At 47.7% G+C, this 17,913-nt stretch overlaps 1 protein-coding gene and 1 long non-coding RNA gene across 2 annotated transcripts in view; one reads left to right on the top strand and one right to left on the bottom strand.

Annotated features, from left to right (window-relative positions):
* Positions 1-1,587: 1,587 nt before the first annotated feature.
* LOC142775590 (uncharacterized) overlaps positions 1,588-17,913 on the bottom strand; it is a 47,789-nt gene continuing 31,463 nt past the window's right edge. The window contains exon 2 of the mRNA XM_075877059.1: positions 1,588-8,575. Coding sequence (XP_075733174.1) covers positions 1,805-8,575 — 6,771 coding nt within the window. The 3' untranslated portion in view covers positions 1,588-1,804. The remainder of the gene's footprint in view (positions 8,576-17,913) is intronic.
* The window catches only part of LOC142775593 (uncharacterized), a 67,100-nt gene continuing 65,358 nt past the window's right edge, over positions 16,172-17,913 (top strand). Inside the window, exon 1 of the long non-coding RNA XR_012886805.1 lies at positions 16,172-16,342. This is a non-coding gene — a long non-coding RNA (uncharacterized LOC142775593). The remainder of the gene's footprint in view (positions 16,343-17,913) is intronic.

The following is a 17,913-nucleotide window of genomic DNA, read 5'->3' as shown; positions in this document are numbered from 1 at the left end:
TTCGTCATTCTTCGGAGAAGCGTGGTACCCGCTAAACTATTGCGAGAAATTTCGTGCTAATTGTTCATGCAGTGGCTGACGACGATGAGGAATTAAGGCTGAAAGGGGTATGCGCGCCACAGTTTATGGGGGAACAAGAAAAAAGCTTTTGTAATGGGTTGGAACATTGGACGGCCCATTCGTTACGCTATACGCTATTCGCATTGTGCGACGACTGGTTGTTCTTTTGCTGTTTTGAAACGCTTGATAAGTCGTATTAACATGATTGATTTCCCGACATATCCACCGTGCCTAAGGCAAGTTTGCCGACAACTCCAACGCACCGTCATGACTCAGTGGTAGGTTACTGGGCTGGCACCCAGCGGACCCGCGTTTGAGCCCCACTGTGTCATTGGTACGAGTTTTTTTTTTTTTTTTAATTTCGTGCGATGTGTTACGGACACCGGCGGCGGACAACTGCGACGCCGCGCGTTACCCGAGTTTTTATCTCATAACAGCGTTCCCTGTGAAATATATCACTCGCGCATATAACAAACACGTCTGATTACAATGCCTCAGAGTGGCCCATCCACAGCAACAAAATACGTCAAATCAACATCTACCTGAGAACATAGGGAAAAAAATAAAACCAAAGAGGTCATTATCATGAGCACGTGATTTGAAGATAACGCAGAAACACTGTTCCCATCTTCCGCGTCAATTTCATGCTTACAGGATGGTTTGCCGGTTGCCGTAAATTGAGGTTACGACCGACTGGCTTACCTGAAGCCTTCATTTATATAAGGGAGATAAAATTAGGATTTTTGCCCCTACCTTGCGCATAAAACGCGCTGTGCTCATGCAATGGACCTGTACTGCGGGGGTCGCAGTCGGTCAGCTGCGGTATTTGGTGCATGGCTATAGTGATACGCCCCATATACCACTTAAATTATTATATAGCGCAATTTATAATAATCAGTATGAAAAAAGTATTGCTCTAATAAGCATTTCACTTGCCCTCACCTTTACGGTAGTTGTGGCGGTATCCAAATCAGGCCGACAAGTTTCATATAACCTTCACGTTGTAGTATACAGATAATACTGTCGTATAGTTGTGGCATCCCGAGCCTAGCGCTCGGGATGCTCATCCCATCCGACATACTCAGCTGAACAGGAAGTTATTTCAGGGTGCACGTCAATGAACTCAAGATTACGTCAAATAACTACTAAGATTACGGTACCCGAAATCCGCAAGCACGTTTATGTTGCTGCGTCGAGATGACAGGTTTGCGTCCGAGTTTACAGCTATACTGCACACGTGTAAAAAGAAAACGTCGCGACGTTTGTAGAGGACCACCTCGATGGTTACGCTGCTCGGCTACTGACCCCAAGGTCGCGGGTTCGATCTAGGCCGTGGCGGTCGCATTTCGATGGAGCCATGTAAAGAACAACAGAGAGACGAAAATCCGTAGCTCTCCCCTACCACGTCTCTATTATAATAATAATCATACCATGGATCTACGGTGTGCCCCGATTCACTTCTATCCAAAGCCTGGATTTATCAGTCGCAAGTATAAATTGATTCACTAAGTTCACCTATACACCACATCAGAGTCAGAAAAAAAAACTTTATTCACAGCTACCACCCTCAGTCTGCATGCGGAAAAAAAAATTTGAGAGCCACTGCACGTGTCTACACAGTGTGGAGACGTGTGGCCCGTTTTCGGTGCAGCCGGTGACCACGCATTACAGTAAGAAACAAGTCTGAGCACACGCATGCTCTCGGCTGGCCGCTGAAGAATTTTCGGCCACGCACACGGGTCGTTCACCAAAAGTCACAACTCTTGCGTGGGTTCATCGGAGTACCGGCGTCGCACGAGAACGCTCGCTGGAAGCCACCGAAGTTGAGCAGGGCCAAATTGACGCGTCGAGCCACATCAGAGTCCGCAGTGCAGTATCCAAGCGTGTAGTGGATGAAGAAGAGTTGGTCAAGCGACATGGAGACCGCGTTCTCGAGTCGGAAGTCCAGCAACGGCATGCGAGCATCAAAGGCCGCGTGCGCCACGACCAGGGCGGCGCTCTCCTCAGCAGCAGTAGGGCGGTCGCCGCGGCTTTGTAACGCGTAACACTTGCGCATCTCTGCGAGACCTTGGCGTGCCGCGGGCGTCCACCATGCGCGCGAGTCCTCGGCACGAATCCCGGCTCCTTCCAAGACCAGTCGTACAAGGCAGTGTGCTGCACGTTCACCCAGCCGCGCCAGCTGCAACAATACGAAGGGTTCCTGAGCCGGCGCACTCGCATTGAGCGCCGTCAGTGGTAAGTAGAGGGTGCGGTGGCCGGGACCCATCCAACACTGGTCGTCTGAAGGTGGCTGGCTGAGCCATGGGTCGGTGCTCTGTAGCCGGCGGTGCATCAGGTGCTTGGTTATTCGCGCGTACGAGCGTAGTCCCTCGCCCACAATGACGTGGGGCGTCTGGCGCACGTCTTGTTCTGCCTTCGCCGCGTCGGTCACCGAAGTAGGGAACAGCAGTCGCGTCTCGATCTGGTGAAGCCTCTGTAGAGCCCGTTCACGGGTGTCGCCGTCAAGCCAGTGTAGGAGGGCCAGCCTTGACGCTAAAGCCTGCTTGAGCGCGCCACCGAAGTCAGCCGCAAGCACTGCGTCCATCAGCGGCCGGTGCAGTTCGTACACCGCCCGGTAAAAAACGTTCGGCATAGCGTGCTCGACGGTGCGTAGGCACACCAGCTTCCCTGGGCCGTGGCCATCTAATCCCAGTTCTCGGGCGCGCAGTGGCACAAGCTTGCGAAGGGACTCTGGAACAAATGGAGACACGTGAACAAGCAGGCGGAACCCGATGTAATTCAGTGCCACGTGTGGTGCCGTGTCGTCCAACAGGTAACCGAGGCGGATAGCGTACTCCGGTGCCCTCAAGAGCAGCTCTGTGTCGTCATTCACAAGGCTGTCATTCTGCAAGAATCCCACCAACAGTGCTCGATAACGGGGCACGCTGCGGAGGCGCTCGAGCTTGGCGTCACGGCCCAAGTCTCCCGAGGCCCTGGGTGACCGTACAATGCTTGCCAACTGCCGTGCGAAGTTTGTCAGGTCTAGTGCTATGGAGTGTTTGGCGACATTCTTGCGAGCTGTTGCAGATAGAGCTAAAGAAACTGCATCGTAGTACCAGGAGCTGTCATTTCCGTGATACAATAGCAGCCCGGGTTTGTCTAAGGCCAGCAGAGGGCTACGTCCCAACAAAGGGTGTTCGCTGGGCTCTAATAAAACTAGTGTAGCCAAACCAAAGTAACGCAGTGCGTGAGCTGCTGCCTGCCATACAGCCGGCTCTCCTTGAGTGGTGAACTGCTGGTAAGGCCAGTCTGGCAGTGATGTAGCCTTGAACATGTGCTTCAGGGGACCCCAGCCTAGGCGATTGCGTGTATCTTGATCCAGACACTCCTTCCAGAGATCGTGAATAAGTTTCGTTGCAGGACTTTCATCCGAAGGTGAGCCTCGAAGCTTGTGCAGAAGCGAATTCTCCATGTCGGACAGTAGCAATTCATCTGATGGTTTTGTCGGCCTGTTCGAGCATACGAATTCGTACATGCTTTCGCAAGGGTTCACGTTCCAGTTCAGTTGGTGAGACACATAGCTACCTTCGGCTAGGCATGCTGATGAACTGCATAGCTCAAGGCCAGGTTGCCCACTTACGTTGACAGGAATTCCATTCTGGCCTGAGCTGTCTCTTAAGCCCTTCATTGAAGCATTGGGAATTGCAATGTAACTACCATTCAATGAGTGCATAGCCGTTCGTCGGCCGTAGATGTCCAATACTGTCCATAAACCAATTATTGTGGCGAGTAACACGACGAAGTAAACAACCATCTCAGTTTGAGAATTACGCATTCTCGTTTCGATTGCAGAGGGCCGATAATTCTGCTTCCTGTGCACATGTGTGTGCGCATGAATGTGTGGTGGGAGTGGCTTTCGCTTATCTGTGAAGTTTGGTGTAGCCGCCAATGATTTTGTGCCCACAGTCGTGTTGCCGTAATCCGATGGGCTGACCATGTCAGGCATGCTACTTTTTGTACCACTGAGCATCTTTCGGCGCATGTAACCAGTGCCCTCAGTATCACTTGCCACCCCCCGCAGACGGTTAATTTGGTTGCCTTGCTGCATTTTTTGCATCTGTTGCTGCAACAGCATTGGTGCACCATATGGTGGCAGGATATTCGGGGAACTTCGAGGCATCATCGGAATTGGGGTAGTGGGGCTTCTGGTCGGCCTTGGTGGACATTGTAGGCGCGCTACAGCCATCATTTGCTGCCGCATTTGCTGTTGTTGTTGCTCTAACATCTTTTGCTGCAATCTTGTCTGGAATTCTAGTTGCCGCAGGTCGGGAAACCCAGGTAGTGGTGAATGAGGTCTCAACACTTGTGATGGGGAGGATGGTCTCGGCAAAATAGGAGTAGATTTCCTCAAAGGAGGTGCCAATCGAGGTCGTGGTATACCAAACGGAACCCTCAAAAATGAAGGCTCGTGCATTCTAGGCCCGCAGCCTGCCACAGGTAGTGGAATCTTCTGTTTACAAGGCTCACTATTTTGCGATGTTTGCTGGAGTTTTTGAGTAACTTGTTTCGGCTGTTGCTGCTCCTGAGATGACTGCTTTCGCTGCAGCGTTTGTGCCGGCTGTGGAGCCTGAGGAGGATGCGATGACTGCAACAGCTGCGGTGACTGCGACGGCTTCTGCGGTGTAGGTGCCTGCTTCGGTTGCTTTTGGGGCGTCTGTGATGGTTGCGGCGTGCATTGCGACTGTGGAGTATGTGGTTTCTGCATTTCCTGCGGAATCTGTGGCTTCTCCTCTTCAGGTTTCGGAGTTCGTGGTTGGCTCAGCGTGCCTGGGGCTACGTCCTCGGGAAGGTTATGGTGAAACGGTCTTGAATAAGGTGCCGGCATCTGAATTCTCCTCGGTAGAATAGGTGCAGGCATCATAAATGGTACCGGAGCACGCCTTGGTGGCGATTCAAAAACCATTCCAGGGTACAATTCCGCTCTTGAGGGTGTGCGGGGTGGCATTCGCGAAAACGCCCACCTGGGCGGCTGCTTAGCCATTTCAGCGAGGTCCAACCGCCGAATTCGTTGCATGCGCGGTTCGCTACTCCCTGGTGTTGACGTCCACTTTGGTCGAGGCATCACCAGTCGTCGAGGGTGGCTAATATCCCGGTCAGGTGTCTGAAACGTAACCACAGTATGTGGTTGAGATCTTTGCCCTGAAAGCTGCTGTTGATGTGGGTCGCAAAACCGCATCTCTTCCATTCTTCGTTCAGCTAGTTGCATCTGAGGTGATGATCGACTTGTAAGTTGATCTGTCTGCATCATTTCTTGGAAATGCGTATCTAACGACACCTCTTGTGGTAATATCTGCTTGAATAACTGGTTCTGATCCATGGCCTGCAGCCGAGCATCTCGCATATCTGGGATTACCATTCCCTCGGACATCTGCAGAGCTTGTCCAGGCATATGTATTGTAGATCTCCACTCATCCAAGAGGGTCATGGGCTCTTTTGGAATTTGTTCCCGCACCCAGTCCTGCATGTCTTGCATAGCAGGTTGCTGCGATGGCATTTGGTGCATTGACTCTTGCATTGCTTGTCCTGAGCCCTGCATAAAGTTCGACAGCGAAGACGTTCCGAGGTGCATTTGCAACGAGATCTGTCTGCTCTGTTGTTCTAGAAGCATATTCTGGGCGAGTTCTTGTTCTTGAGACATTTGCTCACATGAAATAGCAGGCTGCTGGAATGGCTGGCCGGCGAAATCTACTGAAGGCATCATTGGGTTTTGCATCTGCATTTGAAGAAATGAATGATTTAGCTGTTGGCCGTGAGATATTTTTGGGCTATCAAATCCGTCACTCTGCAGTACAAATAAATCGTCAAGCTGCCCTGCTTGATGCATCGGTAGCTGAATCTGAGACATAATTTGATATGGCGATCCCATTTGGGGCGTGGAAGAACCAGGCACATAAATTTGGGGTATGCGTTCATCTAATAACTCCATTTGTGACGTTGTCGACAGCTGGAATGATTGATCTAGCAGGTTTGTCTGCACAGTATCTTCACCAATGAACCCTTTAGAAGCCATTGAAGGGTTGTGAAACTGCATTTGAATCACTCCAGGTGGCTCTGGTTGTGCCTGCGCCTTCGCTTGCATTGAAAACCCTAGCTGGCTTTGAAGTTGGGCTTGCATCGCTGCGAGTTGATCAGGCTGTTGAGGAAAATCCAATAACCCTTGTACTTGCATCTGGAACAGTCCTGCTTGATCTGATGTGCTTTTCGGCTCTATAGGGGTATTGTGGACACCGAATTGGTCAGCCTGTGAAGGTCCTGTCAAAGCGGAAAAATCTATCGCGCTCTGTAGATGCGCTTGTAAAAATGAAATTTGATCGGCTTGCGTACCCTGTAGGGTGGAAAGTGGTTGTGTTTGGAAGTCTAGTTGACTTGCAAGCGGAACCTGCAGTACTCCTGGCTGCTCCAAATGCGCCACAGGGGAAGTTATCTTACTGAAAGAATCTGCTTGCTGGTGTTCGGAAGGCACAATTGGACTTTGAAGCTGAATTTGTATTACACCGGGGGGACTCTCAGCTTGTGTCGGGATCTGGGCTTGAAAAACTTGAGGCACTGGCTGTGACGGGCTTTGAAACTGCACTTGCAGCACAGATTGAGCTAATGGCGTTGAGGGCTTTCCAGAGGGGTCAGCGGGGCTTTGAAATTGTACCTGGAGCACTGGTGCACCTTCTTGCTGTTGCAGAACTTTCTGCAGCTCTTGAAGTTGCTGCTTCAACTGCTCTTCTTCAACAGCTTGAAGGGGGGTGAAATCCTGCGTTTGTTGTTGAAGTTGAAAAATCTGCTCAAGTTGAACTTGCTGCTTCTCGCGTATCCGATGCTGAAGTTCCGCCGCGCCAAACTCATGCTCAGAGGAACTCTGCTTTCGTCCAAGATCTTTCATATTTATCGTGACAGCCTGCAAGGCTGCTATTTCAGTGGGTGTTGGAGGCGGTAACATGGGCGGGACTGGGGGCATGGGTGGTGGAGACATCGTTATACGTATCGCTGAAGCTGATGTGGTTGTGCTCTCTAAGCCGAGTGGTTCCATTGAGAAACCTTTAGGAGGTGGCATCGGTGGAGGCACCGGAGGTTTTGGTGGTGGCGGTGACAAAGGTCCATCTGGGAACAAGCCATTATGTTCGAGCCAATTAGGAGTCACTCTGCGTGAACTATCAGAACGAGATGACGATGTCTCGTAGCCAAGATGCAACGATGACGCAGCGCGAACCTTTATTCTTGTGGGAGCCGTGTCTGGTTTCCGGGGAGACATGCTGTGGCTTTGACGAGGAGATGACGAGCTTCGTGCATTTCTGGGGGTGCCTCTACGAGGCATTCTTGGATTGAAAGAGCTTTCTCTGGTGAGGGACGCGCTACGGGCTAGTCGTGACGAGCTGACACTGAATAGCATTTTCCCAGTCGACTCTTGGTTACCTGCATTCGGCGAGGAGCATTCGCTTATTCTCGACAGTGAAACGTCTCGGCCGTGCATGGGTGCAGCAGAAGCTGGTCGCCACCCTTCAACGTAGCCACCCATCGGCGATTGATCATGATAGGTCCACGGGGGCGAATCTTCGTAATATAGTTGTGGAGTTGAGCTGTTCGACTTTGGGTCACGATATCGATCCAGCTGAGAAGCGGTTCGATAATACCCACGTGAGCTGTCTCCCCGTTCGTAGTCAAGTGTTGTTTTTGAAGACATGCTGCAGCTGAGAGAACTATCTGAATGGCTTCCACGAGATGGCACACGAGCTGCGTAGCTGACACGAAGCTTCGGCTCGTGCCACTTGCCGTCACGCTGAGGCTTCGGATCGTCTGCGGTCATTTGAAAGCGTTGGTCTTCGCGACGCAGAAGGCGTGCGCGGTCACGAACGACGGGCTCGGCATAGTAGCCCTCATCCACAACTTGAAAAACGGTCCTCCTAGGGCTTTGTACACGCATGGGACTGCGCACACGTGTAGGGCTGGCCGAGTACATACGCGCAGACGCCACTGTGTAGCCAGGCTTAGGCGAAGGGCTTCTCGAGTAGCCCCGCATCTGCGCCGCCTTCTGCATGGCGAGGTGGCGGCTGCACGATCGTGTTACATGCTGCGGTGTCCGCGCTGGTGTCCATGGAGGGCTTTCAGGCCGTGATCTGGATGCCAGGGAGTTGCGCCCTCTCCGAGGTGGTGGTGGCCCACGGGCATCCGCCTCCTCACTGTCGCTAATGGACACAGTCAGCACGGAAACCTGGCTAGAAACCTTGTCCGAACGTGCACCACTGGAGGGTGTACGAGCCTTGGGAAGTCTGTTTTGCGGAGCTCCAAACGAGATGGAGCGCTTGCCGGTGATTGTGGCATCGCTTGAAGATTTCTGCGCCACTGTCGTAGCTTCTGTCATGGAGTCACTGAGGGAAATTGATGACGACACCTCGATCACTGAAATGGCGCTTTTCCGCGTAGTGTCCGCGGCCGTTTCCGCAAAATTGTCGCCCGACTTGGACCGCCTCTTCTTTCCTTCAAGCATCTGCACAGAGACATTGCATGTATTTCATTCCGGTAGGTATGTAGGACAAGTTTTCGAAACGCTGCAGTACAACTAACATGCAAGCGTGCTCTGTTGTATGCTGTACTAACAAGACGTATACATTGGACACGGTGCACTAACATGGTGTGTTGACAGCAACCTACAAATAACACGCTCATTTTTCGTCCCATTAAGTAGCTTCAGCTGTGTACATGCAGAGCGAGTCCTGGATCACATAGAAACATTGCTGAAGTTCGGATGGGGAAAAGTAGTGACGCGATGCGGGAGCGGGACGTGCATGAGTTCATCCTCAATATTTGCTGAAATACACATTCCATTTAATACCACTCCTTGCTTCAAGAAAAGGGTTTTTTTAAATTCTTGCTTTTTAAAGCCTGCACCACAAAAATTATGTCATCTTCGCTAATATTTTAGCTAAGCAGGCGCGCAATCTTTGCTACTATAGGTTCGAATATCGCAATTGCAACAGCTCGTTTTAGGGGAATAATTCAGAGTGCCAAATGGTTGTACAGGCCCACAGCATTTGCATTCGGCTTTCTTCATCGGTGAACAATTTTCGGTAAGAGTTCCACGCAAACCGAATTTATATATAGTATAGTATATATTGTATATATTATACGCATCAGTTATGCGTATAGTATACAAATAAGAGATCTGTTTGAATGTAACAAAAAGCAACCGCTACATACGTACCTATACAGCTGAATTTTACAAACAACGATTGAATCAGAAATACTAAGCCGCGTTAATCACAGCAGAATCACATCAGTGGTATAGCGGCAGAAGAGTCGTGAGAAACGCTTGTGTCCATACTTCATGTGGCATATGGTTACTGCTTTCTTTTTTTTTTTGTCGCATTGACGATACACTCTTAGAAAAAAAGGTGGTAGTACTTGCTAACTTTGGGGTAGTAATGGTTTGTCACATATGTTACAACCCTGCTCACATATGTTACAACCCTGCTCTGTAGTAAGTGCAGTTAGTAACGGCAAGGGTGGTAATAGTTACTACCTCTGCTGTTACTACCAGGAGTTAGTAACTCTTACTGCCCTAGCTGTTACCACCTATGGGTAGTAACTTTGAAGGTTTCAAGAAAAAAGTAGTAACTGATACTACCCAGTTCATTCATTTTGGCATATTATTTCTCCACTGGTAATATTGGCTAATCAATGTCTTATAACTACACAAATTCGGGTAAGAAGCGGGGTGTGCCATAAATGTGAAGAACACATAGACCAAACAAGTTCACTATTTTTTACGTATACTTGTAGAAAGAAGTGAGCGTGGGGTATATATAACCCCTACTTGGCAGGAGTATATCTTGCACAGGGGAGCACTTCCGTTTCAGGATGAATTTTAACAAATATGAATCGTTAGCACTATAATATACTACCTGGTTACGTTTGTTTGGCGGCGTAGCACAAGACTTTTAATAAGCCTCACTTATAGAAAATTATATGTTATATTTATTCATTATAAAATGGCCACAAAAAGGCATTATGTACAGTGGCCGGACAAAGTACCGGATTCATTCTCAGTGTATTTGAATGCTTCACAGGACTAATATATCAGCGTTTAAAAGGTAATAATTGTTTTGGGGGTGTGACGCGCCAAAAGAATGATATTATTTGGAGACACGCCACAGTGGATTAACTGTGACTGTACTCGAGGCTATATGTGAATGTCTGGTTATTTTGATCTGCCGGTCTTGTCAATATCTGCTGTATTTACTAAGTTTGTTGTAATTGTCTATTACGACGCATGTAGCACTTGCTTATGGTTCGTTAACTTGTACTTCTCCGTTTCGATAATATCAGAATGACGTTTACATATCTTGTTTACATATCTCAAACAAAATATATTTTCTGGATCTATAAGTACCTTCTGCGTCATTTTTCAGTTTAATGATAATACGTCAAGACAACTCCTCTCATAAATTATCAGAATAGCATTCACACACTATTTTGGATTATATAGTCAAAAGCTGGGTAGCGAAGAGGTAGTAACGGGGTATGAAAGGTTGTAATGACTGCAGTTACCTCTTTCGTTTCAGTTACTGTTTACTAACGTTGGTAGTAAAGAGGTCGCAAAAAGTAATGGTTGTAGCTAACGTAGGTAGTAAAGAGGTCGCAAAAAGTTAGTAATGGTTGTAGCTAGTAACTGTTTTTTAACGTAGGTAGTAAACAGGTAGCAAAAGGGTAGTAACGGTCGAAGAAAAGTAGCAACCACTGCAGTTACTACCTACTTGATTGCAGTTGCTACCTTTTTACTAACTTTTTTTTAAGAGTGTACGATGGCATTAACCTTCTGGCGAGAATATCAGCCTTTGGAGAAAGGCTTTGCAAAATCAAGCAACATGTGTTGAATTCTTTTTCCCACAAAATATTATAAGCATATCTGATGGCCACCAGCTTACGCTCGAAATTTCGTAGCGTAGAGATGCGATTTCGTGCACCGACAGTTAGGGTTGCCACGTTTAGAAGGCATACACTTTGAACTCTTACTATAGGTGCACATAATCGCCTGTATTTGTTACCAAGATATCAGTGTATACCGCTGCGCTTTACAAAGATTTCTGGGCAGTTGACTATATTTTGGGCCGAAAAATGTATTCCTCCGAACAACGCTCATCATGAACACGGAAGTACACTGTTTCTCCGTAACAGTATTTAATAGTCATACAAATAATAATTATGAACATTCTTCGTACTTAGAAAGAAAAGTGGGAGAGGGGTCACTTTTAGAAAGAAGTGGAACTTACAAAAGCTTTTCTATCCATAATCTACCAGGAAAATATTCATTTGTGCTTGTCGGCCGTCACTACGCCCTTGCGACAAAAAGGAAATCGGTAAAAAATCACCAGGGACCGAAATCAGAACTCTTTCTTAAGTGCGTTTTCCTATTGGAGAACCAGCTTCGCTAACGATATGTGCTAGAAGTATCCACTGGTGGGCTACGGGCCCGAGTACCATACTCGACAAAAACAACGTAAGCAAATTTTGTTCTTGAGAACATTCGGCGAATTCACGAAGCAAGGCCCCACAGGCTTATACCATATATTACTCTTTGTTTATACTTCAGTGGGCAGAATCGTGTGCCTTGGCCTTTCACCGGAAAGATTGCGTTTAGTTGCCGGGCGCACAAAGATCACTCGCTAGACCGGGCCCCGTTTGCGAAAAGAGCGCGCTTTTCAAACACAGCGAAGTAACAACTGGGACACCCGTTAGTTCGCACTCATATATGTGCCTGCGTTCCCGTTTTGTGCGTCGTTTTTGTTTAAACAGCTCGTTAAGCGTCGAGCCGTAAACATTGTTAGCTCTCGTCCTGTGTGTGTTGTTTTCGTGCGTCATTTGTGCGTGAGCACCGAGCTGCACATTCCGATCTGCTAGCCGTTTCTTGCGTTTCATTCCAAGATATTGCTACCGCATTCATTGCTTCGCCTTTGCGGCGAAATTGACTTTTTTATTTGTTTAAAAACACTTTCCCCAAACAAAGTTAAAAGAAAGTTTTCTTGCTTTTGTTTAAAGGAACTTTCTTTGAAGAAAGTTAAAATAATGCTTGTCTACTATTGTACCTTCTTAAAGAAATCAAGAAAGTTTTTTTTTTTTGCTTCTTTAAAGCAAATTTCCTTATAGAAAGTTGAAATAATGTTCGACAACTTTTTTTAAGAACTTTGCCTGACAGGGGCACGGCCAAAAGGATTGTGGGGTGAGAAGGTTCAAACCCTCACTCGAAATATTTCAATTTTGCTTGCGTATATGTATACAGTCTGTTTCATACTTAGGGGAAATCTCGTAGCGCGTGGCATCGTGATGCGGCCATTTGTTGGGGGGGGGGGGGGGGGGGGGGCATTACTTCGATTTCGGGAGGCGCACCCCCTTAAAATGGTTATTTCTCACTCCCTATGCCATGGCGAAAAAAAAAAAAATTCGGGTGGGGGCCCGCTATGCTCCTGGCGGAGACGCTTGAGAGGCGTAGTGCTGAACGGTTGAACCGCGTCGTCTGCTACAGCGGCCGCATTGTAGGGCGGCGGGCAAATTTCTTCGTTACTGAGGGAAATGGGCCGATATCGCTCATCGCGTCGCTGTACGCCTCACTACCGTCCAAAATGAGCGCCGTCAATGCTCCCGCTGGTGACATGACGAGGTATTACGTGAAGTTGGAATCTTCATGCCCGCGTTTCAGCAACGGCGAGTCAGTACTGCCACATGTAGTGACTCGAGAAGAAGCGTGTTCAGGTGGTTATCTTACGGATTTTTACCCTACAGCACTCCTGAACTCGTCATCGATTGTTTCATTGTGTTGAACCCACAAAGCTGCACGGCATTCACTGTACAATGCTTCGTTTTTCTTTAAGGTGAAATGAATACCACGCATGCATGTGCTAATTATGGTATTCCCAGTCGCTGTGCTGTGAACTACGGTGCACACACAGACAATAAATATGTAGGCTAACCCACTCAGTACCACGACGTTTTTCAAGAGCACATACCGTACTTAGTCAAATGGTGTTCTAGAACCCGATAATCGCCAATGAAGGCTGATAGGTTGGCTTCGCCCAACGTTTTGTACATAAGAGCGGCCTAGTATCCGCCGCGACGGTGAAATCAGCCGTCTGTTGGACAATGTGGCCAGCGCGCACCGTTCAACACCATGGCCCTCAAGCACCTGCGCATGCGTGAGCTGCTGCCAGCACGCGACTGCAGCGCTGACTGCACTGCGATACCATGCGCTCCGAGATTACCGTGAAGTGTTAAACATACTGTACATGAACCCATACAAAGGCAAGCACGAACATACATGAAGTATGGTCGAACCCCCCCCCCCCCCCCCCCGTACCCTTAAAAATTTTGTCGGAATTGCTAATTTATAGGCCCACATGTAGGGGACGCAGAAGCCTACAAGAAAGGCCAGACATCGCGATCTTTGCCGGGGGAAGTAAAATACCCACGGTAGCAAACCTACGAGTTTTCGGTCTCCGTATATCTGAAAATGGGCATAATGGAGAAACTATAAGGCTATTAGAGAACAGCGTCCACTAAATAAGCAGGCTGATCAAACTATTAGCCAACAAAAACTATGGAATGAAGGAACACAACTTAGTTTGTTAAGTCCAGGCTTTTGTCGTCAGCCGCATCGTACGCCCCATATCTTAAGCTACACGCAGCCGAACAGAGCAAAAAAGTTTGCATCATTAGGAAAGCACATAAACACGCAATATGTCTACCGCTAAATACGTCGAACGACTAGTTCTTGGCTCTAGGGCTACATAACACGCTCGCAGAGCTAATGAGGCCCACGCGATGGCACAGTGTGATCGGTTGACCCAGAACCCTACGGGCAGGCATATTTTGGACACAATTGGCGTCACGTACAACGTGCAACATGGGGTCAAAGAGGACTTTCAGCGGGAGGCATGGGGGTATATCTTGGTGCCTCCATTATCTAAAAATATGCATCCTGACCATCATCACGCGAGAATGATTGAAAGGGAGAAAACACTACATAAAAAGTTCAGCAACGCCCGGGACGTGGTCAATGTAGATGCAGCGGTATACGAGTATGGCCGGAGCATGGTAGTCGTAGGTACGAATATTCAAAGGGATTCCAGCGTCAGTGGCAGTGTACGTACAGATAGGGCAGAAGTGGCGGCCATAGCACTAGCCTCCACAAAAGCCGATGTCGTGATCAGCGATTCCAAAACCGCTGTTAAACATTATGCCAGGAGAATGGTCTCACCGGAAGCGCTAAGAATTCTGACTAACTTTTGCGACTAGCGGGTAGTTCATATTATATGGGCACCTGCTCCCTCCTACCCTCCCCGGGAACGAAATCGCGCGCGAAACTGGCCGGCCGAACAGGCGCAAGTCTGGGGACAGAGAGGGACCGCATGGTTAGTTATAAAGAGATCACAAAAGGTTATAGGAAGGGTCTGATTCCCCCCGGCACATGCCTTGCATAAAAAGCAGCAGGCGACGGCATGGCGCCTCTTACAAACCAATGCTTTCCCGAACCCAGTAACTTATCAATACATCTACCAAAAGATATACTCATATTAGTGTAAGTTCTGCAATCAAAGGGCGGATCTCAATCATATAGCGTGGGCTTGCCCCCCAGTGACAGGACAATATAAAAATACAGCAAAGCAGAGCAGTGGGAGACCACACTGCTAAGCGCAGACCCAGTGCAACTCGACGTCCTTCGGCAAGCCGAGGATGCCGCCAGAGCGCAAGGACTGATGGCCGCCACCTAGGGGAAGGAGACAAGTCTTCCGCATCCGGCCGTTATTTTTTCTTTAAATATCATCTTACTATGTTTACTTAATTGAGACCAAATATACATTAAACAAGCGATTTGTGTTTAAATTACTATTTGACATGCTGTTTTTCTAGAGGTTCAAAATACAGTTGCAAATACTTTGAGACACAGTAACTCGCGAAAGATAATCTACATGGCTGGTGAAAAGTTCCGAGGCCACTATCCCATGTATTCCTCTGGCACCGTGGCGTAGGAACTTTTGACCGCTCCATCCAACCTGAACATTCACACGTTCACCTGAAGGTTACTTCTGATGCTACAGAAATTCCACGGCCAACGGTCAAAATTTGTTCCGATTGGATTGATATGTGGGGTTTAACGTCCCAAAACCACCATATGATTATGAGAGATGCCGTAGTGGAGCGCTCCGGAAATGTCAACCCCCTGGGGTTCTTTAACATGCAGCCAAATCTGAGCATACGGGCCCACAGCAATTTTGTTTCCATATAAAATGCAGTCACCGCAGCTGGTATTCGATACTGCGACCTGCGGGTCAGCAGCCGAGTACCTTTGCCACTAGACCACCGCGGCGGGGCTCAGAATTTGTTCTGGGAAGTACCATTAGCCATGGGTGTCGCCAGGGTGGTGCAAAGGGGGAGGTGCTTCACTCAACCCCCCCCCCCCCCCCCCCCCCTGGTCATGATGTAACACAACTTTGCACCCGTCAAGACATAAAAATCCTGCCGACGCCCATGCCATTAGCTAAAATTTGGCAATTTCGATCCACTATGTGCACGAATTACTGAAAAGGGAGCCAGTCATACAATAAAGGAATCTAAAGAGATTGTTTGTCACCAAACAACCGCCTGTACCACCACAAAGACAAGTGATTGCCAAAGAACGCACAAGCTTAGAAACATGTTAGAGGGGGAAAAAATTGAACAAAACTGAAAAGTCCCAGAAGTATAGCTTATTTATCACAAAGCAAACAGAAAAGTACAAGCCTTTCTGGCGTTCTAACGTCTGCTCGTTCAACAATCTGCTTAATATTCGAACTATGTACAGATGTTGACAAAATGTAGGATAATACAAATATACCAACAAAATTACCGTTTTAAATTTAGCGCGCTTTTAGACAATTTAGGCTTTGCCCGCTTACACTTAAAAAAAAAAAATGAAAACGCTCTACCCATCAAAAATTCACGTATATTGTACTTACAAAATCTTTATTTCTACGCAAAAGTATCATTCTTAGTTATTATTAGTGCACAAATGCGCATTTGTTTATAACTGCGGAACCACCATTGCTGGCTGGAATCATGGAGTCATGTTTGCATGTTGGCTGCTCGTCGCTCGGAACCGTAAGGGCTGTGGTTGAAGTGCGTTCTGTGTGATCGTGTTCTGTCGGTGCTGCTTATTACGAAGACGTGTAATACTCAAGAGAGGACCCGCTGCTCCGTGTCGTGGTGTGCCCGCCAAACAAGAAAGGTACTACGTTGACTTTGCCGCTGTCAGCGCTTGGTTAACACCGTGAGCGCAATAGTAACGCTGTGAAAACTTTCCTTTTTAGTAGACAATAAATGAGCTTATGTTAGGGCAAGGTTCGAGTCTATGTATCATTTAATCATGATCAAAGCAATGTGTGATGTTAAGCGCGGACGAACTTTTTCTTTTTGTTCGGGAGCGTTATACAGTGTGTGTGCGCGTCTGCCGTTTGGCGGGGGATTTCAACTGAGTTTTGCGATGCCCTGCTCCTCGCGCTGAATCATTATTTTTGGTTAATACTTGTCGGACTGGGATGGTACCTGTTTGCTGTGCGTTTCAACCATGTCTACGACGCGTACAGTCGCAATCGTTTTTTAGAGTGAACACGGGAGCCCGTGGCTGGAGGGATGGATGGATGGATTGATATGGCTGTACCCTTTAGATCGGGCGGCGGCTAAAGGCCGTTTCACATGACACAAAAAGTAGCGATTTTCAGGCTGCGAATTCGCTCGCAGCGAAAAAAAAAAAAAAAGGCAGTTCGCTCCCGCCACAACGGTCCGCGGCGAGCTTCCAACGTGTTATAAATTTTCGCTCTGATCGCAGCGGCAGGAGCCATTTTTGGTCGAGACCCGTCGAAATAGGGCTGGTCCGGCCAAGCTGTCGAATTAGAGTCGACGTGTTTGTTTTGTCAACGCCTCCTAGATTTCCCGTGCCTGCCGAAAGAACGCGAAACGCCGGTCATTTATGGCGGCGCTGCCTACGTAGGAGTGAGGGTATTTGTACTTGGCCTTTGAAATCGGCAATTTTGGTGTTTGCTACTAATTTCGAAGGATGCCTTGTATTAAAAAAGTTGCTTGCTGAATGACGGCGTCACTTACGTGGGGTAATTATAATTACGTTTACGCCTTCTTCAAACTTTTTACGTTATTTTTATTGCATATAAGCTCCAAAAACGTAAAAAAATCTATTTGAAGACACCCCTACTTGAGTGGCGCCACCACCGTAGTTCCGACGACCGCCGCTTCCCAAGTGACCGCCGATAATCCGGATGCACGGTAAATCTAGGAGGCGTTGGTTTTGTTAATGGCCGATGCTGTGCATTTTAAAATGAATTTAGACTGGAAAGTGTTCTAAGGTGGTAGGCCACTCAAAAAGAAAAAAATTTTAAGGGCAGGCAGCGTTGAAATAACTTTGCCCTCAAAAGCAGCATGTCTTATTTAATTTACCGAGCTATTTACAGTGCAAATATTGGGAGGTAATCTTTGTCAAAAATTGCATTAAATGTGCTAGCTGTGATAAGTGACTAATGGGTGGCTTTATTCAGTAAAGCTTTGACATTTGTGTAACTAATGGCTGGAGCTATGCAGTGACCTAGAATAAATACTATGAAATGAATATCAAGGAAGTAATGCTAAAAAAAAAACGAGGAAAAAGAGCCAATTCAGACTGAACGTGTTGGAGAATTCAGCTCTCAACTGAAAAATATTCGATGGATTCCTTTTATTCTAGTTCACTGCACATATATATATGTTGTAAATCATTGTGCTAAATTTCAGTTCAAAGTATATGCTGAG

The sequence above is a fragment of the Rhipicephalus microplus genome, chromosome X (assembly GCF_043290135.1).
Source record: "Rhipicephalus microplus isolate Deutch F79 chromosome X, USDA_Rmic, whole genome shotgun sequence".
NCBI lineage: Eukaryota > Metazoa > Arthropoda > Arachnida > Ixodida > Ixodidae > Rhipicephalus > Rhipicephalus microplus.
This window is presented reverse-complemented; position numbering and strand designations above follow the sequence as displayed.